Source organism: Schistocerca cancellata, chromosome 1, assembly GCF_023864275.1.
Source record: "Schistocerca cancellata isolate TAMUIC-IGC-003103 chromosome 1, iqSchCanc2.1, whole genome shotgun sequence".
Classification (NCBI taxonomy): domain Eukaryota; kingdom Metazoa; phylum Arthropoda; class Insecta; order Orthoptera; family Acrididae; genus Schistocerca; species Schistocerca cancellata.
The window spans coordinates 872,323,514-872,348,287 of NC_064626.1; the positions used below are offsets into that span (position 1 = coordinate 872,323,514).

Consider the following 24,774-nt stretch of genomic DNA (forward strand, 5'->3'; position numbering starts at 1 on the left):
ATCAATTATCAGCGACACGTGCCAACTTTCAGGAACATTGTGTATAGCAAGAAATTGGACTTACGTTGTATGTCACCCATCATTTATGATACCTTTGTAAATACAAGTTAAGTCAAGTATTGTCAATTTGCTTTATAGAAATAAAGCTACAAATTTCATTTGCTTGAATAGTTGTATAGCATTCCGAGAATGCAGCATCCCAGAAGCACTCTATAGGAGATGAGTGGGCAAAACCCAACACTTTCAATGAAGTCCATACTTCTTCCCATAAAGGGGGGTTTCTGATAAGCCAATGTTTATGGTTAGAGCTGTCATATACTAGGACTCAGTCCAACTGTAATTTTTTTATTATTAGTTGATGCTTTGTTCTGACTTACTCATTGTAAACTGATTTCAGCCTGCTAAACAAAACGTACTATTTCCATGAATTATTCCGTACAATAATGCCAAATTAATAACAGCATTTTGAATAGTTTCGTACATGAATAAATTTTCACTCTGCAGCAGAGAGTGCACTTATTCAAAACTTCCTAGTGGATCAAAACTTTCTGTCAGACAACTATTTGGATTTGGAACCTTTCACTTTTGTGGGGAAATGCTCTACCAGCTATGCCATCCAAGCCTCAGTTGATAGATCATTTGTCTGCAAAAGGTAATAGTGCTCAATTTAAGTTCCTGTTCAGCACACAGTTCTAATCTGCCAGAAGTTTTTGTAAATGCTGGCAAACAAAATAAAATAAAATAAGTAAAAACTTGACACATGATAAGGCAGGTTAAACAGTATAAACACATGCTTAAAATTATAAGGAGTTTATTCGCAGCATTCCGGCAAGAAATTGGTAGGAACAGCCAGTTATTGTCTTGTATTCAACAAATGTAGAAACAGCATAGAAGAAAGTGGAAGGCTTTCATGGTCTTAACAGATAAACTGACACTGAAGTATTTGTGACACTCCCATGTTTGGATTAAGTGAGGACTGGCATCCATTTTATTTATTTAATTTCTCTTCTTCCCCAAAGACACAACCTACACATCTCCCCACTTGCTATTGTCTCCCTTTTTTCTCCTTCATTTCATTTCTTTCTATTCATTGTTCTTTATTTGTATTATTCTTACTAAATGGCATTCATCTTGGACCGCTAATCCTAATTCATCTCTACTTCACACCCTATATGTCTCTTCTATAACCTCTCAAATGATGCTAACACTTTGTTTACTTCTGTACTGTCTCTAACATCTTTACCTTCCTTCCTTCTCATGCAAGATGGGTCCCTCTTAGCTGGGGTCTTGAATGACCTACCTTCTTGTCCAAACTCTCCCAGGCCATTCTCTTTCCTCTCTGAAGAAGGAATCTATTGTTCCAAAAGCTATAGAGTTGTGATCTACTTAATGCATTTACAATGAGAATACTGGAAGTTACACAGCCTGAAGATAACAACTTGCTGGCCTTTCTGTCTCTCTGTGATTTCTACAGCCTTGTGGACAAAATTTTTCTTTATACAAAATCATTTATGTAGTATGATATACAAACTAAATCTAAGTAAGTTTTCGTAATTGAAGCAGTAAAGTATCTTACCAATTCTCTCAGTTCCAAGCAAAGCTTGGACTCTATTCAGTGTGCGAGATAGTTCCTCCTCATGAGAAGCCCGCAGAGACTGCTCGTGTTGCAGTAGCTTTGTCAGTCTCTCAGACTCAGCTTGTTGCATTGCTTGTCCCTCTGTCAGCAAGCGTATGTGTGCCTCTAGATGACGAACTTCCTCCGCCTAAAGCGTCATTGTTAGATTCCTTTTATGTTTACACATTTATCACTATATGTAAAAGAATAAACCATGAGACTATAATTCTAATAATAATTTGGAGTGTCCATTATTTAAAAATGAGTGAATTTGTGTAATGTGTAATGAAGCAAGGTAGTTTTGCTTTATGCTTATCTCTCTCTCTCTCTCTCTCTCTCTCTCTCTCTCTCTCCCTCTCTCACTCACACAAAATAGTGTTTATACCATCAGTATGTCTCACATTTGGAAGACTATCAGTCTGAGCAGCAGCATCTACAGTAGTGACACCAGACGGTGCCGAAAAGACACGCCGTGTGACACGTGGCCGAGGATATGGCGGCAGAGAGCGACTGGGAGTGGAGCTGGTGTGCGACTGAGGACGGCGTAACGAGGCAGCTCGCACAAGTGAAGAGCCACCTGCAGATGATTCACGGCTGGCCGACAGGCTTCGTACTAACTGAGCTCGGCCAGATGCTGTTGATGGGATCTGGAGGATGATGAATAAAATTTGCATTTCCATTGTCTACACATTTTTAATTTACATTAGGAAGTGGTCTGAATTTTATAATGAAGTGCCATGATAAAATTATGAAACAATACAGCATGCATTTGCAAAAAGTAGAGATTAGAATCCTTGCAATGCTCAGATGTATTACGCTTCAAAGATCACAAACTCAAAATTACAATTAATCAGCTGGGCATATACAAGTGTTTTAGGAAGCTTATAAGTTTATCTATGCAGAACAAGAGCTCCTGTGAAGCATTTTAGCTCATAAATGTGTGTACAACAACAACTTTAGATGTAGATGGGTAGAATGCAGTGGAAGTAATCCTGAACCAAAAACACATACAAAAACAATTCATAACAGGGCCCACAGGAAGAAGAAGTTAAGAGTTTAGCATCTCACTGAAATTAAGGTGCTCGGACAGAGTGCATCAGTGTAGTCAAGAAGGTTGTAGTATGAATTTGGCTTCAGCTTAGTAACGTAGTCATATTATTATATGTGTAGAAAATCTAAATCAAAGAGGCCAGGTTGAGATCCAAGCCCCACTCCTCACAATAAAAGGCTGGTGTCTTTGACACTACAAAGACTTGCACAGCATAGCATTTAACTAGTTGCTTTGAGTTAATATTACTTGAAAGGTATGTGAATGAATTTATTCTTTGAGAAGCATTCTTTGTGAAGTTTTTAATATGTTGAAATAATGCATATAAAGATACTGAAAACATATGCTGCTTCTGCTGCTGATGCTGATGATGACAATGTCAAAATGCAACTGAAAGTAAACCACACAGAGAAAATGAGTCTTGGTATACATACCAAAGGAACAACCCATCGGTGGGAATCAAAAAGTTTCAAAATGCCATACATGCCAAATAAATTATCAACAATTAGAATTATATTAATACCATCAGCTGCTCATTGGCATTGATATATATCAACGGGGACAGGTGAAAACGTGTGCCCCGACCGGGACTCGAACCCGGGATTTCCTGCTTACATGGCAGATGCTCTATCCATCAAGCCACCGAGGGCACAGCGGATAGTGCGACTGCAGGGACTATCTCATGCATGCCTCCCGTGAGACTCACGTCTGATAGATGGATAGAGCGTCTGCCATGTAAGCAGGGTGCGAGTCCCGGTTGGGGCACACATTTTCACATGTCCCCGTTGATATATATCAATGCCCGTGAGCAGCTGATGGTATTAATATAATTCTAATTTCATTCTAGACGGCTGCAGGTCATCAACGGTGTCTATTCTTTCGGACATGTCCGAAAGAACAGACACCATATCCATATGAAATATATAGTTCTGGCAATACTGGTCATGACTTTCTTCTTCTGTGCGGATGCACACATATTCCCCAAACTCTTACGTGACTTGGAAAGAATGTCTTCTACAAGTAATGAGTGTGTTGGGGTGGGACACTACGGATGTAGTGTGTGGATATACAATGTGAAAAAAATGGTTCAAATGGCTCTGAGCACTGTGGGACTTAACATCTATGGTCATCAGTCCCCTAGAACTTAGAACTACTTAAACCTAACTAACCTAAGGACATCACACAACACCCAGTCATCTCGAGGCAGAGAAAATTCCTGACCCCGCCGGGAATCAAACCTGGAAACCCGGACGCGGCAAGCGAGAACGCTACCGCACAACCACGAGCTGCGGACATACAAGGTGAGAATGTGAGTCTGGCAGGAGGTGTGAGATAGCTCCTGCAGTCACACTATCCTCTGTGCCCTCTGTGGCTCACATGGATAGATCGTCTGCCATGTAAGCAGGAGATCCCGGGTTTGAGTCCCGGTTGGGGCACACATTTTCACCTGCCCCATTGATACATATCAATGCCTGTGAGCAGCTGACGGTATTAATATAACTCTAATTTTATTCTAGATGGCTGCAGGTCATCAATGGTGTCTGTTCTTTAGGACATTTCAATTTTTCTTCACTTAATTCATCAGACTCTGCAGAACATGTTATTAATGGAAATGTTCAGGGACTTAGAATGAACCAATGTGTACGTGAAAAAAGAGAAGTTGTTATAATTAGCTATGTGTAGTATGTCAGAAAAATGCATTGGGGTGGGAAATCTAAAATGTCAACACAGATGTCTTGCAGTGTAGGCTCAGCAAATGTATGCCACTGATTGAGTGATGAATGGACTGCAGAAAGCATTGAAGAGAACATGTCATTTAAGAAATTGATCCACCAGTAATTTCCATCCTCAAATTGATGTGCAGTGGAGGAAAAAAAGGAGACATAAGCAAAGCAGATGCAAGTGAAAGTAAAGAAGTTGCATTGTCTAAAGGATAGGGGGCAGATTATAATATTAAAATGTGACAGTGTAAATGTTTATGAAAGTACCAGTTTTAATTGTGAAACTTATTAGTCACATGTGACATCAGCAGTTTATCAGCACTGCTTTTCACCAACCTGTTTCTAGATGATGATTGGGGATGGAGTGCACTGGATGAACAAATTTGAAGCAATGTTGCTTGGAAGAGACCATTGGACACTCCTGCCAAGAACAATATCTGATTCCAGAGGGCAAAGAAATCCCCACTGAGCACAATGAAGAACTGGAAATGTGTTATTTGTTCATTCCTATTCGTACTTGTATGTGACTAATGTATGCTGGCTTATAGACCTCAAACAGTCTTGTGGCAGCTGTATGTAAGAGATGCTGCAGTCTGCAGAAGGCACTGTGAGTTTTGGTGAATGTTTTCACTATATCGAAATTGGTCATTTCAAAACAACTGTATGAGCAAATTTACTGTTTGTCCATCATGTTAATAAGGGCAAGATAATCAACTGTGTCTTCCAAGATGAAAAATCTCTAGTTATATATGACTGCTTGGCATGAAAAACATTCAGTGTGTATATTTGTTTAGACGGCAGAGAGGTTCTGAATTGAATTGTATTGATAATCTCTGAGCTCACCTAGAAACACATAATGTCAGGGAAACATCCAGACCAATTGGACAACACACACGTGTGGCTTATTTGGGTGTCTCCAGGACTTGCAGTAGCTGTTAAAAGGGCCCTTTGAGGTGTCAGACATTATTGAGAAGGTGACTAGTGTTTAGGTGTTTTATTCCAAATTCTTAGTTAAATTCATTATTACTTAAATCACTCAGAGAAGTTTGAGTCATATTGTGCAAAAAAGGGTGTTGTTGACCTTTGCAGGTGGTGACTGTGTGCGACGGCGAGAGCGCCTGGGCAGGGTGGCATAGGTGGCAAGCACATGACGTGCCTCTGCAGTACACGTAGCAGTAGAGCCCACCAGCGATGGTGGTTGGCCTCGTGGTGATGTAGCAGGTGGTGCACCAGCAGCCTTGGTCGCACCCAGCGATGGCGGGCCAGATCCAGCCGCAGATGTTGGTGTAGGTGCTGGTGTTGGTGTTGCACTTCGTCTGTAAAGTGTATTCTCTCAGAGTACAAGTAACTATACAGTTACAGACAACTGGACAATTTTATACATGTACTGATGAAAACATACCATCTTACCACTGTGTCAAAGTAGAACATGTAACTGCAAGACTGAACGTCATTTGAAATGTGACAGATATCCAGATGATAGTCCCATTCTCATCAAGCCCTTTCTAGCAGATACAGTACGACATACTCCATGATAATATATTCCAGTACACATCATAATCGAGTGTCTTGGATTGCTGCACATCCCATCTGATAGATTGCTGACATACACACAGTATAGGAGCAGTCATATGACACTTCACTGTGGCACTTCTAACAGTACCTTCATCTCTCAGAAACACTTGTCATTATGGAAAGTGTACTGGGTGCATTATTCAAAAAGTATTCAAGCCTGTCACATATCTGAGAACCTATTCCATACACTCAGACATCTGTTACCAATCTACATTGCTGTAGATTATTGGAAATCTAGGAATACAGAACCTGCCTGTCGATCTGGGTCCATGTTTCACATGATTTTGTGTGTGAAAAGGGGAAACTGTACTTCACATAAATGATGCTTTCTAAATCCATGCATAAATTCTAAGAACTGCTATCTCCTACTCCCCTGTACACACCCTTATCAAGCTGCAAAATAGAATGAGTGCAAAACCATGATGCGTGGACTCAATTGGCATTTGTCCTTCCCCCTCTCACCAGCAATACACAAATTTGGCAAATATAATTCAAAATTCAGATGGGCTGCTACATCCCTCCCAGCACTACATATTAACCACAGCCTACACCTTTGCCCACTTGCTGAGACTATAATGAACTTGACATGGCAGAATGATAACAGTATGTCTGATATTTTATGATTTACATATGGCTCCAATCGCATCAGTTGGAATTAGAACAAGTCATTTATTGCACTAGAAGAAAATGAATGAAGTTTTCGTCAACACCAGCCAATATACAGAGAAAGAAGTAAAATATTCTTTGACAAACTGACAGGCCTGTCTAACTGGGAACATGCAACTACAGTGGCTCAAACCTACAGCTACCATTCCATTTTAGTGCATGTTTGGGTGGTTTATTACATACATCTAGGCCACGGTGTAAATGCTTGCTAGTACTGCAAGCAGAAACCCCTCACTGTGACTGTGTAAGGGCCAAATAAATGAATGAACCATTTTATTTAAAAAAATTACAACAATGTATTTTCACAGAAACATTGCTTCCACAATTTGAAACATGACACTCCATTTATATGAAACTGCTTTGCTGTTTGCAAAGGAGCCAGTAAAAGTGGTTCAAGGAAGTGCTCTTACAGCATGACAATGGCAGCCTCATACCATGAGTGGCTGCAAAGTTGACATCACTATGGTTCATTGTTGTGCCATACCCACAATATTCACCTGATCTTGCTCCATCTGACTATGTTTTATTTGATAACATTAAGGTTGTGCTGTGAGGTAAGAGGTTCAGCAAGAATGAATAATTGCACACAGTTGTCCATGAGAGGCTATGTAGTAAACCCACATAGTGGTTCCATGATGCAATAATGAAGTTTCCAGGAAGGTAATAGCAGTGTACTGATGTTGATGGAGGGTTTATTGAGAGATATCTTGTAAACTGACTCATGTTCATTTATAAACAAGGAACAAAGAACTAGTACTGTGAATCATTTGTGATCACCCCTCCTACTTGAGCAACTTCTTTTACTGTTCGGTTGAGAACAATGTCTTTTTTCACTTAACTGAACATTTTCAATGTTTTACAAGTTATCATTGATCTTCCTTGACTATTGCCTTTTATTACACTTATAAACTTATTGCAAAATTGTTGATGAGCTCATTTCAGTGCTCATTTCTCTCTTGTTTGTAAATTGGATGATTCTGCTCCATTGATTGATGGAGATTCATAACATAAGCATCTTGTCTTTTCTTCACAACCTTATATAATTCTGACGTACAACTTTTTAAACTCTTTATAACTTCTTTTTCTATTTTCCTAAGGCTTCTTCAGCTACTTTCTTAACTGCAATTTCTAACATTATTTTGTCAAAAACTGACATTTTGAGCCAGTGGCTGTGTACAGAATATAGGCTGCATCCTACATAGAAGATAACAGCAACCAACCACTTTTTACAATGCTGTTTATTTATTTAAATAGCACCATTACCAGTTTTGAACTGACGCATTCATCTGCAGACGGCTAGTTCACGTTCAACATTAGCTTTCGCCTTTTGTTTTCCCAAATGATGAAATTTCCTTGGGGTGGTACTCTACAACCAAAACATATACATAAAAAAAGTGCATCATACAATTTTCACTTATGCAAGATCACAAGCAGTCTGCACTGGAACACAATGGCATGGATTTGTCATCATAAATAACTGAAACATCTTTCTTTTAATAAATTGTTTACATCACTTAGAATCATTGTGAGGTACAATCACAGCTAAAAAGACATTGTCTCACATCTTGTGTTGATTGTAGGGCACCATCACCCCACGGAAATTTCATCAGTTAAGAAACTAAAGTGTGAAAGCTAATGTAAAATGTGAACTAGTCATCTGAAGATGAACCTGTCAGATAAAAACCAGTAATGGCGCTATTTAAATAAATAAATAGCATTGTAAAAAGTGGCTAGTTGCTTTCATCTTCTATGTAAGAGTCACCCTACATGCAATTTCTATATTTTTCCATTCCTTCTCTATTTCTTCCATTTTATTCATTAAGTGACTTAAGATGCTTTGCTATGGACAGGGTATCTCCTTTCAAGTTATTCATGTTGTCAACTATTTTTACTAAAAGAGTTGTGGAAAACCTTGTTTAATAACTCTGCTTCTGTGGTATGCTTCTCCATAAGCATTTCTATTGTGGAGCGAAGATATTGATTGTGCCCTGCTGTTGCCATATACTATCCACTTGAAAGTATCCATACACCCCAATGTATTGCAGAGTTGACCGTGAGACATCATGAGAGGTCAATCTGCCAGTATAAAAGGGAGATGGCGGTAGTGTGTTGTCAGTAGAGAAACAGTGCCAGGAGAACAGGTCTGTCACGAGTGTTCTGTGACTTCGAATGTGGAGTAGTCGTCGGATGTCACCTGAATAACAAATCCGTCAGGGACATTCGACCCATCTAAAGCTGCCTAACTCCGACACTAGTGATGTGATTGTCAAGTGGAAAGGTGAAAGAACAACCAGAGCAAATTCAAGACCAGGCAGACCTCAAATACTGACAGAAAGAATGCCCTGAATTGTGCAAGGTGGTTGTAAAAAACTACATAAAATAAGAGGAAGGAATTGAATTGTTCAAGAGTTCTGTGCGGCTACGAGCAGTCCAGCTAGTACAATGACTGTGCATAGGGAGTTAAAAAGAATGGCATATAATGGTTGAACAGTTTCTCATAAGCCATACATTTCTGCAGTCAGTGGTAACCGTTGCTCAGTGTGGTGTAAAGAGTGACATCACTGGACAGGATGACTGGAAATGAGTGATTTAGAGTGATGAACCACATTGTGCCTCCTGGCAATCCCACAGAATGGAAATGCATAGAGAATGTTACCTACCATCATTATGCAGTGCAGTAGGGAAATACAGAAGAGTTGTTCGTTACACTATGTCAGTGATTTTCATAGTCAGGGTTTGGTCCCCACATTGTACCTAAGAAAACGCTAAATGCTGAAGGATACAAACACTTTTACAGCATTGTGAACAGTGTACAGAAGAGGAACAGTAAGGAGATAATGATCGATCGTATCTGCGTGACAATCCACCACGGGATAAAGCGGCATATCTGAGGCAGTGGTTTGTGGGCAGTAACATTCTCGACTACCTGCCGGCCGCCCCTGTTGAACAAGGGGAGGGAGGTGGACTAATTTCTTCCTCGCCACTGTGGCAGCACCGTTGTGCTTACGCCAGAGGAACAGAGAGGGGGAAGCAGTCTGGTGTACAGCCGTACAAGCCAGTATTCTTATGAGTGGAGCGCTGCCAGCCATACGCGCCGTGCGTTTACTCACAACTAATTTTGCAGAAGACAAAATTTAGTTTGGAAATTCAAATGCAATATTCGATACTGCGGTTACATGTTAAGCCTGAAGCAATTTTGTTAAGCCCTTCAATAGCAGTTTCAGAGTGTTTTATTCTACCCGCATTAAGGAAAAAAAAATGGTTGAACATTACTAGAGCCAAACATGTCCAACACCTACAATGACTAGAAGTATTCCGAATGGTTAAATACGCTGTGAGTAATTACAAGGGATAAAGACATTGCTAATAATCCTGGTTGGGTTTCGACATATTTTTGAAAATTTTTGCGATCTATTTCAGAGTGATAGTCAGACGGTTTGGTTTTTGAGCCACGAAACACCTGTCTCCGCCTGCATGAGCAACAATTAAACTCTGACCGGCACTTTTGTTTGACAATACTACTCGCACACTAGACGTAAGCACATATTAAAAGCTTTGAGACTGGCCAGTCAGTGGCCGAAACCTAGGTAGATCTGAAAAGTAAAAACAAAAATTGCGATTGACAGCTGATATTTCCTACAGATTTGTTTAAATAAAATTCCACAAACGTTTCATAAAAAGAAAGAAGAAGAAGAAGAAGAAGAAGAAGAAAAGAAAAGAAAAGAAAAGAGGAGGGCGGCAATGTAGCAGCTCGCACGGGGCGGCACTTGGGCTTGCGCCGGCCCTTGAGTTCGGGCACCTCGACGAATGTGCACCCGGTAGAGTTCGAGCCGTCTTAAAAGTGAAGGGTGAACAGACGCCGTATTAAGTCTACTAATAGAAGTCCGGATGCTTTAGATCGGATAGTGTAGTTTACAAACGGCTAGAAGCTCTTTGGATTGGACAGTACACGCGTGAAGCAGCGGACGGCAGTGAGAGGGGGGCAGCTGCGCGCCTACCTGGCGGCGGCGGCGGCGTTGGCCTTGTCCCTGCGGCTGGGCGTGGCGGACGTGCAGCGGCCGAAGGCGGCGACGGGTGTGGTGCGCGCGGAGGCGGAGGCGGCGGCGCCCCCGCGGCGGCCGGAGCCCCTGGCGGCTGCTGCGGCGCCCGACGAGCCGGCGGCAGGGGCGGCGCGCGCGCGGGAGGCAGCCTGGGGGCGCGGCCGCTGGTGGTGGGGCTGCGGGCCGCCGCTGGAGGCGGAGGAGGCGGCCGAAGCGGGGCGCGCCGCGCGGCCGCGGCCTCTGCTGTCACCGCTGCTGCCGCTGCCGCTGGACCCTGCTCCGCCGCCGGGGCTGCCTTTGCTGTAGCACCACGGGACGCTCAGACACCTTCCCTACTAGCTCGAAAAGCGTTTCATCGCAAAGCCGACAGATGACACCAGTGTCGTGTTTCCGTCCTAAAAACAGAGGTATCAACAAACTGCTTGTCTCGCGCTCCACCAATAAACAGCTATTCGCAAAATTTTGTTGGACCATCTCTAGAGTATCATTTCGTGATCTCGCCTGTCGGCACGGCACGCTACCGTCCCTGCTGTGAACGCCGTTATACACGGGAATTCTGTGGTTACGTTACAAACATTCACGTATGATGGAGAAGGTTATATGTATCAATTTGTGGTAAGATATCATGCTCCGGAAACGAACGAGTCGAAAGTTGTTAGTTCATATATCTTATTACTAACAAGGGAACGTCCCCATCGCACCCCCCTCAGATTTAGTTATAAGTTGGCTCGAGAAAACTGGAAGAAGTTGTGTGGAACTATGAAAAAAATAAGCAAAATATACAAACTGAGTAGTCCATGCGCAAGATAGGCAACATCAAGTAGTGTGTGAGCTCAGGAGCGCCGTGGTCCCGTGGTTTGCGTGAGGAGCTGCGGACCGAGAGGTCATTGGTTCAAGTCTTCCCACGAGTGAAAAGTTTAATTTTTTATATAATCAACTTCGCTCTCCAAAATTCTAGGACATCTTCAGATTTGCTTGGACATATGAAGGATTTGACGGTCTACACACGGAAAAAACTGAAAACGTTAAAAACATGACAGAGCACAGGGAAAACTGTGAGACTGTGAAACTGTTGCATTCATTTGTTTCAGTTTATGTGACAAACTCTTATGTTTTCACCACTTTTTTGGGAGTGATTATCACATCCACAAGAAAACCTAAATCGGGCAAGGTAGAAAAATCATTTTATCCATTCGCCAAGTGTACAAGTTAGGAGGGTCGACAACATATTCCTTTCATGTGACGCACATGCCGTCACTAGTGTCGTATAGAATATATTAGACGTGTTTTCCTGTGGAGGATTCGGCTGACTTTACGATGAAATGTTTTCGGATCCCATTGGAGAGGCACGTCCTTTCGTCTACTAATCGCACGGTTTTGAGGTCTGGTCGCAAAACACAGACACTAAACTTATTACAGTGAACAGAGACGTCAATGAACGAACGGACAGATCATAACTTTGCGAAAATAAAGAAAATAAATTTTCACTCGAGGGAAGACTTGAACCAAGGACCTCTCGTTCCGCAGTTGCTCACGGCTAACCAAGGGACCACGGCGCTCCTGCGTTTACACTATCCTTGATGTTGCCTATCTTCCGCATTGACTACTCAGTTTATATATTTTGCTTATTTTTTTCATAGTTCCACATAACTTCCTGTTTTCTCGATTGATCTGTGTTCAGTTTTTCAAGGCCTATCCACTGTGCCAACTTATAACTAAATCTGAGGGGGGTGCGATGGGGAGGTTCCCTTGTAAGTTACGGCAAATGAAACGTTAAAATATTGTTGTATGCTTACAGCCATCAACGTTTTTCTTAGTCATGCTTTAGATATGTAGTTTTTATTTCAAAAATCGTTTATAGTCGCAGTCTCTGTACCGTTGTGGTCCGTTAATACGCAGCGTGAGAATGGTTGATGTTGCTTCCTGCTACGTAGTGAAACACGCGCGTGGAACACCATTACAAAGCGGCGAGAAACAGGTTGTTCTTAACTTTTTTAGAACTTTACGGAAATGATCGTCTTCGAAGTTTTCCGAGGGTCTGCATTTAATACAGATAAGTCATTTTAAAAAACAGGGGGTTGCGTAGCTGAATCGGTTGCTTTGAACAACAGTAATCTAGTACAGTCCACGAATCAGGAGCTCAAATCTGGTTACGGTCTTTTTTCGTTGAACACCTAAATCTTTTAAAAGTAAAATTTGTCAGATTTTTTCATATAACACATATATGATGATAATTTTTTATGAAAGATACAGGGCCTCTTGTTTCTGACGTATTGTACACAAAACACCAGTTTTCAATGCAAATATAGTCCGCCCCCATAGCTAAGTGGTCAGCGTGACGGATTGCCGTCCTACGGTCCCGGGTTCGATTCCCAGCTGGTTCGGGTGATTTTCTCCGCTCAGGGCCTGGATGCTGTATTGTCTTCATCATCATTACATCCCCGTTCGCCCAATATGGCGTCGAATGTAATAAGACTTGCAACCAAGTCGGCCTGACCTGCCTCGTAAGGGGCCTTCCGGCCAATGACGCCCAACGCTCATTTGACTTCCAATGCAAATATAAACTCTTTACTATCGATTTTATATAAAGTATTGTCAATAAAGTTAGTTTAAAGCGGGAAAAAATTTTTACGACAAAAATGAAAAATCGGGTACACTTTATTTGGACTATGTCCATTGTTTTATACCATGACATGGTCCCACACGAGTCAGAGTCATCAGCGTCGTAGAAACAAGGTACACAATAGTTTAATTGGTTGGTTGATTTGGGGGATGAGCCCATACAGCGAGGTCATCGATCCCATCGGGTTAGGGAAGGATGGGGATGGAAGCCGGCAGTGCCCTTTGAAAGGAACCATCTCGGCATTTGCCTGACGTGATTTAGGGAAATCACGAAAAACCTACATCAGGATGACCGGACGCGGGTTTGAACCGTCGTCCTCCTGAATGCGAGTCCAATGTGCTGCGCCACCTCGCTCGGTATAAATAATAATTTTCTGAGCATCGAGCACCTTACACATGCTGCATTTTGCAGCTGCCGCCGTACCATTGCAATATGAACCCATACAACTGATCTGGAGCTAAGTTAAAGGATTTGTCGCGAAAAGTAACACGACATTTTAGGTGCGAGACGTATTGGAACTAATGGACGAAGCTTTCTGTCACAGGTTACTGCCAAACACTGGTGGGATACAGAACGATAGGCTGTGTCAAAAGAAGAGGGGGAAATGTGGCGCTTGGCTTTCTTCGTCGATTCTGTTGTTGATCGACTCATTATCAACGTCGCAGATGACAGTTTCAGAACGGAAATGAATTTCTCAGATATAGAAGGAGTTAAGAAATTACCAGACGAGTGACACTAATACCTTCAGTGACTTCAGTATTTAACGGTAAAATTCCTGCGATACGCTTTTGCGTCACGCATAGCTCGCTCAGAAAAATTGTGCAGTGTTTAAATTAGGAATTTCCATCACCATTCCTTTTTAATAAAATATTATGCTGGCTAAGAACGAGACCGTGTTATGCTTTCCATCTGGTCCCCTAAGAAGCGTACGGTATAGCTGGAATTTTGCTGAATATAATTCCACTCCGTTTAAAAATCATATGACATTCGAAGCTATATTGTTTCTCTGCTCATCTCTTTCTACACCTTAACTGCCGCTGTTTGAATCACTGCAGGTTAGTTGTACTCTCTGCCTGGCCAGTGCTGTCCAAACGATGGTGAAGCTATTGTCCCGTGTTATCGCTCAGACGATGTGCGCGTAACGCACTGCGTAAAACGTATCCTTATTATCGTACTTGACTGTACTCGAGACAACTTGGCTTCCGCTCCACGTGAAACAAAATCCAATAAGATTACAGCAAACGAGGGAGAATTCATGGTGTAATGTTTTCACAGGTTTATTCTCATGATGAACACAGTATAGTAGCCATGACCTCTCAAATGCATACCTTAAGGGGTAGAGTACTTGTTCAGTTGAAGTGAAACATTTTTTCTATCTTTTGCCTGGTATCTGCAAGGTCTAGGGATCGAAATCCGGTAGGACCACGGATTTTTTCTGCCTTTTAATGTAGCATTTATTTCTCAGGGATGTGGAGATTCGCCAGACACGAAACGTCGTTCGGATTCCGCGTTGAACAATTGGCCGCCTTTTTCCGATTGCATAATTGGCTACGGAGACGCAAGTTGCCGAAGTGACGTCCAATTGAAAAACTTGCACCAGGTCATTATTATTACCAGAAGCTGTACTTTAATACAAACTTTCTCCTTTCTGCTGGTTAAGTTTTTCGGGTATACGGTCGTGGTCCACGGAACTCTTCGTCCAGAAATGCGCTGGATATCGTCAGATACGTTCCTCCTCCTTTGGTCTCGCCGACTGATCTGTCAGACGTCTGAGAGCGACATATACAGACAGGGTGGTCCATTAATAGTGACCGGGCCAAATATCTCACGAAATAAACATCAAACATGGCGCTGTTATAGGTCAAACGGATATCAACTGCGTTCTTTTAAAATAGGAACCCCATTTTTATTACATATTCGTGTAGTACGTAAAGAAATATGAATGTTTAGTTGGACCACTTTTTTCGTTTTATGATAAATGGCGCTGTAATAGTCACAAACGTGGTATCATGTACAGAGCTATTACAAATGATTGAAGCGATTTCATAAATTCACTGTAGCTCCATTCATTGACATATGGTCACGACACACTACAGATACGTAGAAAAACTCATAAAGTTTTGTTCGGCTGAAGCCGCACTTGAGGTTTCTGCCGCCAGAGCGCTCGAGAGCGCAGTGAGACAAAATGGCGACAGGAGCCGAGAAAGCGTATGTCGTGCTTGAAATGCACTCACATCAGTCAGTCATAACAGTGCAACGACACTTCAGGACGAAGTTCAACAAAGATCCACCAACTGCTAACTCCATTCGGCGATGGTATGCGCAGTTTAAAGCTTCTGGATGCCTCTGTAAGGGGAAATCAACGGGTCGGCCTGCAGTGAGCGAAGAAACGGTTGAACGCGTGCGAGCAAGTTTCACGCGTAGCCCGCGGAAGTCGACGAATAAAGCAAGCATGGAGCTAAACGTACCACAGCCGACGGTTTGGACAATCTTACGGAAAAGGCTAAAGCAGAAGCCTTACCGTACAAGCCCTGACACCCGATGACAAAGTCAAATGCTTTGAATTTTCGGCGCGGTTGCAACAGCTCATGGAAGAGGATGCGTTCAGTGCGAAACTTGTTTTCAGTGATGAAGCAACATTTTTTCTTAATGGTGAAGTGAACAGACACAATGTGCGATTCTGGGCGGTAGAGAATCCTCACGCATTCGTGCAGCAAATTCGCAATTCACCAAAAGTTAACGTGTTTTGTGCAATCTCACGGTTTAAAGTTTACGGCCCCTTTTTCTTCTGCGAAAAAAACGTTACAGGACACGTGTATCTGGACATGCTGGAAAATTGGCTCATGCCACAACTGGAGACCGACAGCGCCGACTTCATCTTTCAACAGGATGGTGCTCCACCGCTCTTCCATCATGATGTTCGGCATTTCTTAAACAGGAGATTGGAAAACCGATGGATCGGTTGTGGTGGAGATCATGATCAGCAATTCATGTCATGGCCTCCACGCTCTCCCGACTTAACCCCATGCGATTCTTTCTGTGGGATTATGTGAAAGATTCAGTGTTTAAACCTCCTCTACCAAGAAACGTGCCAAAACTGCGAGCTCGCATCAACGATGCCTTCGAACTCATTGATGGGGACATGCTGCGCCGAGTGTGGGAGGAACTTGATTATCGGCTTGATGTCTGCCGAATCACTAAAGGGGCACATATCGAGCATTTGTGAATGCCTAAAAAAAGTTTTGAGTTTTTGTATGTGTGTGCAAAGCATTGTGAAAATATCTCAAATAATAAAGTTATTGTAGAGCTGTGAAATCGCTTCAATCACTTGTAATAACCCTGTAACATTCCGCCAGTGCGGACGGTATTTGCTTCGTGATACATAACCCGTGTTAAAATGGACCGTTTGCCAGTTGCGGAAAAGGTCGATATCGTGTTGATGTATGGCTATTGTGATCAAAATGCCCAACGGGCGTGTGCTATGTATGCTGCTCGGTATCTTGGACGACATCATCCAAGTGTCCGGGCTGTTCGCCGGATAGTTACGTTATTTAAGGATACAAGAAGTGTTCAGCCACATGTGAAACGTCAACCACGACCTGCAACAAATGATGATGCCCAAGTAGGTGTTTTAGCTGCTGTCGCGGCTAATCTGCTCATCAGTAGCAGACAAATTGCGCGAGAATCGGGAATCACAAAAACGTCGGTGTTGAGAATGCTACATCAACATCGATTGCACCCGAACCATACTCCTATGCACCAGGAATTGCATGGCGAAAACTTTAAACGTCATGTACAGTTCTGCCACTGGGCACAAGAGAAATTTCGAGACGACGACAGATTTTTTGCACGCGTTCTATTTAGCGACGAAGCGTTATTCACCAACAGTGGTATCGTAAATCTGCATAATATCCACTATTGGGCAACGGAAAATCCACGATGGCTGTGACAAGTGGAACATCAGCGACCTTGGCGGGTTAATGTGTGATGCGGCATTATGGGAGGAAGGATAACTGGCCCCCATTATATCGATGGCAATCTAAATGGTGCATTGTAGGCCGATTTCCTACGTAATGTTCTACCGATGTTATTACAAGATGTTTCACTGCATGACAGAATGGCGATGTACTTCCAAAATGATGGATGTCCGGAACATAGCTCGCGTGCGGTTGAAGCGGTATTGAATAGCATATTTCGTGACAGGTGGATTGGTCGTCGAAGCACCATACCATGGCCCGCACGTCCACCGGATCTGACGTCCCCGGATTTCTTTCTGTGGGGAAAGTTGAAGGATATTTGCTATCGTGGTCCACCGACAACGCCTGACAACATGCGTCAGCGCATTGTCAGTGCATGTGCGAACATTACGGAAGGCTAACTATTCGCTCTTGAGAGGAATGTCGTTACACGTATTGCCAAATGCACTGAGGTTGACGGACATCATTTTGAGCATTTATTGCATTAATGTGGTATTTACAGGTAATCACGCTGTAACAGCATGCGTTCTCAGAAATGATAACTTCACAAAGGTAAATGTATCACATTGGAACAACCGAAATAAAATGTTCAAACGTACCTACGTTCTGTATTTTAATTTAAAAAACCTACCTATTATCAACTGTTCGTCTAAAATTGTGAGCCATATGTTTGTGACTATTACATCGCCATCTATCACAAAGCGAAAAAAGTGATCCAGCTAAAACATTCATATTTCTTTACGTACTACACGGATATGTAATAAAAAATTGGGGTTCCTATTTACAAAAACGCAGTTGATATCCGTTTGACCTATGGCAGCGCCATCTAACGGGCCAACCATAGCACCATCTGGTTTCCCCCTTCAAGCTAGACAAGTTCGTATGACGCTTATTTCGTGAGATATTTGGCCCGGTTACGATCAATGGACCACCCTGTATACTGTGGAAAAAGAGTTACAGATGATGCGTAGAGATGATCCTTCTCAAACATAAAACTTAACTATCGATTATCATCTTGTCAAAGAAAAAAAACTATTTTACGATTCTGCAGAGCTATTGTCCATACGTCGCTAAGTTTCGAGGCCGGTCTAATGTCACGTTTCTGTAAAATCTCTCCGATCTGATTTGTTACTTTTTTAATAAAAGGGAGAGAAGTTGTACTCTTCCGTCGTTGTTTTTCGTACTTATTCTTCGGCCTCCCGTTACTTGGTCGTAAAATTCTGTTTCCTTCTTTCCCAGAGTAGCCATTTTTCTCGAAAGCCTGCTTTAGATGTCTTAATTCGGCGTCCAGATATTCCAGCGTTCAAATCCTTTTGGCTCTATCGACAAGGCTTTTACCTTTCGAAAACCCTTATGTTCCATACTTACATCGGTCAGTCTCAGAATTAAAACATCCAAGAAAGGGATTTTGTTGTCATTTTCTGCTTCCATGGTGAACTGGGTTTTTGGACTTCTATTACATAGAAAACCAAAGTATTCATCCAAAACTTTTTTGCCATGTGGCCAGACCAAAATGTCATCCACAAACTGATACCAGCGATATGGTTTCTTGTTTGCTTTTTCTAAAGCTGACTATTCGAATTTCTCTACATAGAAATTAGCTATAGTAGGACCTACGCCAGCAAATCGTTCATGAAATTCATCATTCCACTGGGACAGACAAGTAAGGCAATTTATGAAAAGAGCAGACAAATCTCCTGGAAAAATATCCGTTATAAAAATCACAACTTCGTTGACTGGGACCATAGATAAAGACGCTGTGTCGAAACTTACTATGGCATCTGCCGCAGCGAGAGATAGCCCTTCAATTTTCTCTATAAAATGACGGGAGCCTCATATATGAGAGTCAGTTTTCCCAATATACGGCTGTAAATTAGCTGCCTGATATTTCGCTATTTCATACGTGAGAGAATTGATAGGGTAACAATGGGTCTCAGAGGAAGATCAATTTTATGAAAGAAGAGACCATGAAATTTAGCGACATATGGACCGTGCCTCCGCAGAATCGCTAAACAGTTTTTTATCTTTGACAAGTCGGCAATAGATAATTAAGTTTTATCTTTGACAAGGATCGTCTCTGCGTATCACGTGTAACTCCGACCACGCCCCTATTTTGCAGTACGTATGTCGCTTTCGCACGTCTGACCTGTCAATCGGTAAGACCCGACGTTAGGAACAGGATAGTTTTGTGGGCCGTGACCTTATACTCTGAAAGGTTTACCAATAACAATGTCATCCGGTTGTGAAAGCCTTCATTCTGTCATTCTCCTTTCTACCTGTGCATCAATATTAACCTCAGGAACTGCTGTGGGGTCGTGATACCGTTTTAACTAACAGGCAGACTGGTTCACAAAGAAGGTTTGTGTACGTAATTTATAAATTTGGTGCAATTCCTCCGAACTATGATGAATCACAGTCCCCCGCCGTGTTTTTCAGTCTGCGTGTGAAGGCTGCTCACAGGAGCTACTGTAGAAATTCTGATAACTCGCGGCAGACTTGCGAGTAGGCGTGAAGTTGCGGTGCCTTTGATGCAGGGCTCGCATTGTTAGCGGGTTGAGTTAGGCCAGTCTCCCCAAGCCTTTAGGGGCTGCAGCACGACAGCAAGTGGTGTGTGCTGCTTGAATTGTTTAATTTATACGAAAGCGGTAATTTTGATTTACATAACGTTATTATCTGATTTCTAGTCATAACTCTGCGCAGTCGCCTGTAAACAAAATTAAAAAGTTACCTCTACGCCAGACAAGTTGTCCGGTCGTACATACCCTGCAATAGGGTTTTTGTAACTTGTTATGTTTATGCTATGTGGAGTTCAGAACACAAGTACCTATCAGTGAGAGCAGCTTGAAGCGACTCGAAAAAAATTCTCGAGAAAACTGGCTTTGAAGATTTCCGAGGAACTATAATTCAATAAAATTCTGGTCATTTCTTACAACGAGCGTCGGAGAATGGTAACTGTGTTATCAATGGATCGCTGGTTCGAATCTCTCTATAGTCTTTTTTTTTCATTTTATTGTTATCGTTCAATTCGAATACCTAAATCATCCATAAAAATTATAAAGATGGATGAATGTATCTACTCGATGTACCAATGTTCCATGTCTCCTTCTAAACCAAACGACGGATTCAACCAAACTTGGTACACATATCATTTACTATCTGGAAGGAATCACTGTCTGGTATGAATTGCCTTCCTGTCACGGGGCTGGGAGTGAAAAAGCAGTGTAGCCCACGACGCAAGAATACCCATACTTTAGTCATCGAGTACTTGAGAATGAGCGCACTTAGAGACTTGCAACAACTTTACACATAATTTCAAATATTTACGAAACTCTTTGTCGTTGAAGACCCCAACAAAATGGTGAAAGGGAAAAAGTGTGTCGCTTATTAAATTTTCGCTGATCATTCAGTAAAACTGCCACATTAAGTATGACATTTTAATTTATTACTTCTTTACTGTTGACTGTATTCGTGACTTTTGCAGATAGTGTTCACATGCACCACTGAATATACCATACAAATTATGTTATTGTACGACACTTAGTTCGGGAGATACGACTGAATACGTGAAAAATTACATCATACAAGATGTTTAAATTTATTATATCGTTACTACTAACTGAATCTTTTGCAGACAGAATATCATTTTACGACACATAGTTCAAGAGATATGACGATATAAAGGTTAAGCTGCGTGAAATACATTAAATGTGTGTAAAATATACTTGACATGATAATGTACACGTGGAAAGTCACAGATAAAAAGCTCATTCTAAACCCATGGAAGAATCTGAATCAAATCTGGTACACATATTAGTTACTGTAGGGGTTGAACCACCAGCCTCCTTTTAGTGTAAGTGTGGTAACAGAAAGAGAAGGGATGGTATGGAGGTGGCCAGACACCAACAAGGATGGAGGAGACAGATACAGACAAGAGGAAGAGATGGAGAGAGAGATAAGGGAGGGCAGAGTGAGAGAGAGTGGATGGAGAGGAGGAGATGGACAGAGAAAACAAAAAAAGAGGAGGAGATGGACAGAGACAGGGGGAGGAAGAGACAGGTAGACAGATGGGGGACGAGCAGATAAATAGAGAGTTAGGAGGATATGGATAATGTGATGGGAGAGGAGGAGATGGACAGAAAAAGTAAAGGGGAGAAGATGAACAGGGAGAGGGGAAGGAGGAGTGGACAGAGTGGAGAGGAGTAAATTGACAGACAGAGGAGGGAGGAGCAGATGGACAGAGGGGGGAGGAGCAGATGGACAAAGGGGGGAGGGAGGAGAACACTGACAAAGAGGGGGGGAGTGTAGGGCTGGAGTAAGTGGTCAGAGAGAGGGGGGCGGTGGAAGTGAAGGGCAGAGACGGAGGGGAATGGATACGAGAGGAGGGAGGAGAGATGTATGAAGAGAGAGGGTACGGTTAGAGAGAGGGGGGTGGGGGAGGCAAGAGGTGGATACAGAGAAGGGCAAGAGGAGAGGGAGTGAGAGAGAGGGGGAAGGAAGAAACTGACTAACAGATTTGTGGAATAAAGAAATAGCCAGGCAACGCCTGGTTACTCAACTTGGTTACTTATAAAATTCAATAAATGTATGGTAATCAACACATACCAAACCATCTCTTTTACGAAAATTACACATCAAACGCACTACAAATATAAATTCTTAATTATCGATATTTTATAAAAGATCGTTAATAAAGATCGTTTAAATTAAGAAAACATTACAAATTTATTAACATTCATTTGTAAAATATCGATAATTAAGAAATTATATGTGCAACGAAAACTGGAATGTTACCTGCAATATGTAATTACAAACAAGAAGACATACATCTTTCATAAAAAGTGATGATTAGGTATGTGTTAAGTAGCACATATTGATGATTTTGTATATAGATGATGTAAGTATTCAAACGAGATGAAAAAAGAAGAGATTCCAGCCACCGATCTAATGAGTCTCCGACGATATCGAGTCAGCAACACAGACAATTGTGAAAATCGCCTTAAAGTTAGTGAATTAAAGTTACTCGGAAAACTTCAAAGTCGATTTTCTCTCAAGAATGTTTTAGAGCTGCACTGAATGCTTTGGCTAACATATCTGAATTCTGAGCTTCACGTACCATAAATATAAAAGACTACAAAAACCCGATTGCCGGGTGGTCTCCTTGTTAGTGCTACACGTGCGAAGTCGGGGCGGGTCGCTTGATCGTTTATAATATTCCTCGTCTCAAGCAGAAAAAGAAAGGCTACAGAATCATAAGGAATAAAAAAATTGGGGGACAAAATTAAAAAGGAGAATAACAGGAAAGGAAGAAAGAAGGGATGTTTTACGAAGTCGGCGTGCGCACCGCAGATAGCCGCGATCGAGCAACAAGCATTACAATAATAATATTCAATGCCCCTGTTCACCTATTCTCACACGATTTCACAACCGACTGTTTCCGAAGCAGAACCTCACAAGGAGGCCATCAGACCTGTTAATCAAGGATTCTGAAGAGAAATGGCTCTAAGCACTATGGGACTTAACATCTGAGGTCATCAGTCCCCTAGGCTTAGAACTTCTTAAACCTGACTAACCTAAGGACATCACACTTGTCCGTACCCGAGGCAGGATTCGAACCTGCGACAGTAGCACCAGCGCGGTTCCGGACTGACGCGTCTAGAACCACTCGGCCACTTTTGATGAGTCTACAGTGTGTTGGTGGCGGACCTGTCCTGATCATCAGCTGGCGGCTTTTCTTGCGATGGCCCATAGTTTCCCAACAAAATCCATGTTGATTCTTTTATGCTTATGTCCTATACCTGTAACGTTAGTCTTGTTTCGACCAAGCGAGCGTACTGCAGCGGCTAAGGTTAAAGGCTGCTGGCGGTACTGGAGCAAAGCCTGCACTATTTGTCAGTTTCATGGTACCGAATATTATTAAATAGTATATGTCATGCAAAATCATTAAAAATCTGTCATTTTCACGGTAGTAATTTCGTTAATCAATGATTACAGCAAACTTTCTTCATATGTGTATTTCGTATGTGTTTCGAAGAAAAAATTCCAAATACTTGGACTGTTCCAAAGAGTTCGCAACGATGGACGAAGTATTAGCAGCTACGGAAGGATTGCAAATACCGGTGAAAGTACTCATACCTAATTTTGGCCCTAATCATGTTATTAATACCGATCAAACAAGCTGCCAGTACCAACCGACATGCAATAGATCCTTGCGGAAAAAGGAGCGAAGTCGTCCCTGTGCAGAAAAAAAGTTTAGTTATTCCTTCAAAGCAACGCTTACTGCAATTGCTTCAGGAAAGATATGCCCTTACGTTTTCTTACGTATACAGATACCATCTGGAAAAGTTGGTCACATTGTTGAAAAATAATTAACGAGTTGATTTACAATTTTAAAAAATTTGACTGTGACCTTCAGGAAAGTTCACAAAAATAATGTACGATGTGTTTTAAAATCTGATATTCTTCCGTACTTGGGACACGAAAAGTTTCTTTACACTATTAGTTCATGGGAAGCTTGCCAAAGCCAACGACCGGATAAAATTTTCACAAAAAATTAAAAATGCTCCTAACTTGCAAAATAGTAAGAAAGAAGTCGCTTCGAGGGAAGATTCCATAAAAATGCTTACCTTAATTCTGCATGAATTTAGTGCACCTGCTTTCATACGAATGACAAAATACGTGTGGTGCGCATCGATGTTGATAGAAGGCAGAACCATCTTTTTGAATTTAAACTAACTGTGTTTTCCGGTATGGCTTCTGAAAAATCCGTGTGCTTGCAATACAATAACTTTCATTAAGTCTGCGCAGTGTTCTGGGAACTTGTGTTTCGGTTACTTCTGCGACAAATAACATCCGGGATTCTGTTGTAGCACAGCAAACAACGAATGCATAGCGAGGAAGATGTTTCTGTAAACTATTATATGGCAAACTAAACATACATTTCAAGAAGGTTTGCTGTAGTGCTTGATTTATTAATGAATGTTTTGAATAGTTTTTCATGACATGTATTATTTATTAATATTCTGTACGATGAACATGATAAAAAAAAAAAGGATTTGAACTTGTAGCGCCGGCATGGTGCACTTGAACCTTAGCCGCTGCGCTACGCTTGCTTGGGCTATGTCCACTGGATGCGTAATCATGCGACAGACCGTCGCACGTTAACATGTGTACGTTACCGCGCGAGAACACTGTGTCCTTTGCTCACGGTATCGTCTGCCGAAATCAGTGCAGTCGGCCTTTTTGGCTAATGCGGTTGTTATTCCTTTATCCGATTTTTTTTTTTTATGAATATATGGGACACGCCAGGGCTTACTACACAGTGAAACAGAAGACGGAAGCAAAATGAACTACGCATGGAGAATTTGGTCACTTATTTACGGAACTGCAAGAAAATGATAAACACCCTTTTGTCTACTTGAGAATCAGTAAATGTACCTTAGGATACCTTCTGACACGCCTTATGCATTGCTTGAAGAAATATAGCAACTTCAGAGAAACTACTGTACGCGA

At 41.9% G+C, this 24,774-nt stretch overlaps 1 protein-coding gene across 1 annotated transcript in view; it reads right to left on the reverse strand.

Annotated features, from left to right (window-relative positions):
- LOC126109897 (hormone receptor 4) overlaps nt 1-24,774 on the reverse strand; it is a 617,359-nt gene that overhangs the window by 70,494 nt on the left and 522,091 nt on the right. The window contains exons 7-10 of the mRNA XM_049914995.1: nt 10,624-10,965; nt 5,466-5,700; nt 2,017-2,262; nt 1,577-1,763 (exon numbers count right to left, since the gene is read on the reverse strand). Of these exons, the coding sequence (XP_049770952.1) occupies nt 1,577-1,763; nt 2,017-2,262; nt 5,466-5,700; nt 10,624-10,965 (1,010 nt within the window). The remainder of the gene's footprint in view (nt 1-1,576; nt 1,764-2,016; nt 2,263-5,465; nt 5,701-10,623; nt 10,966-24,774) is intronic.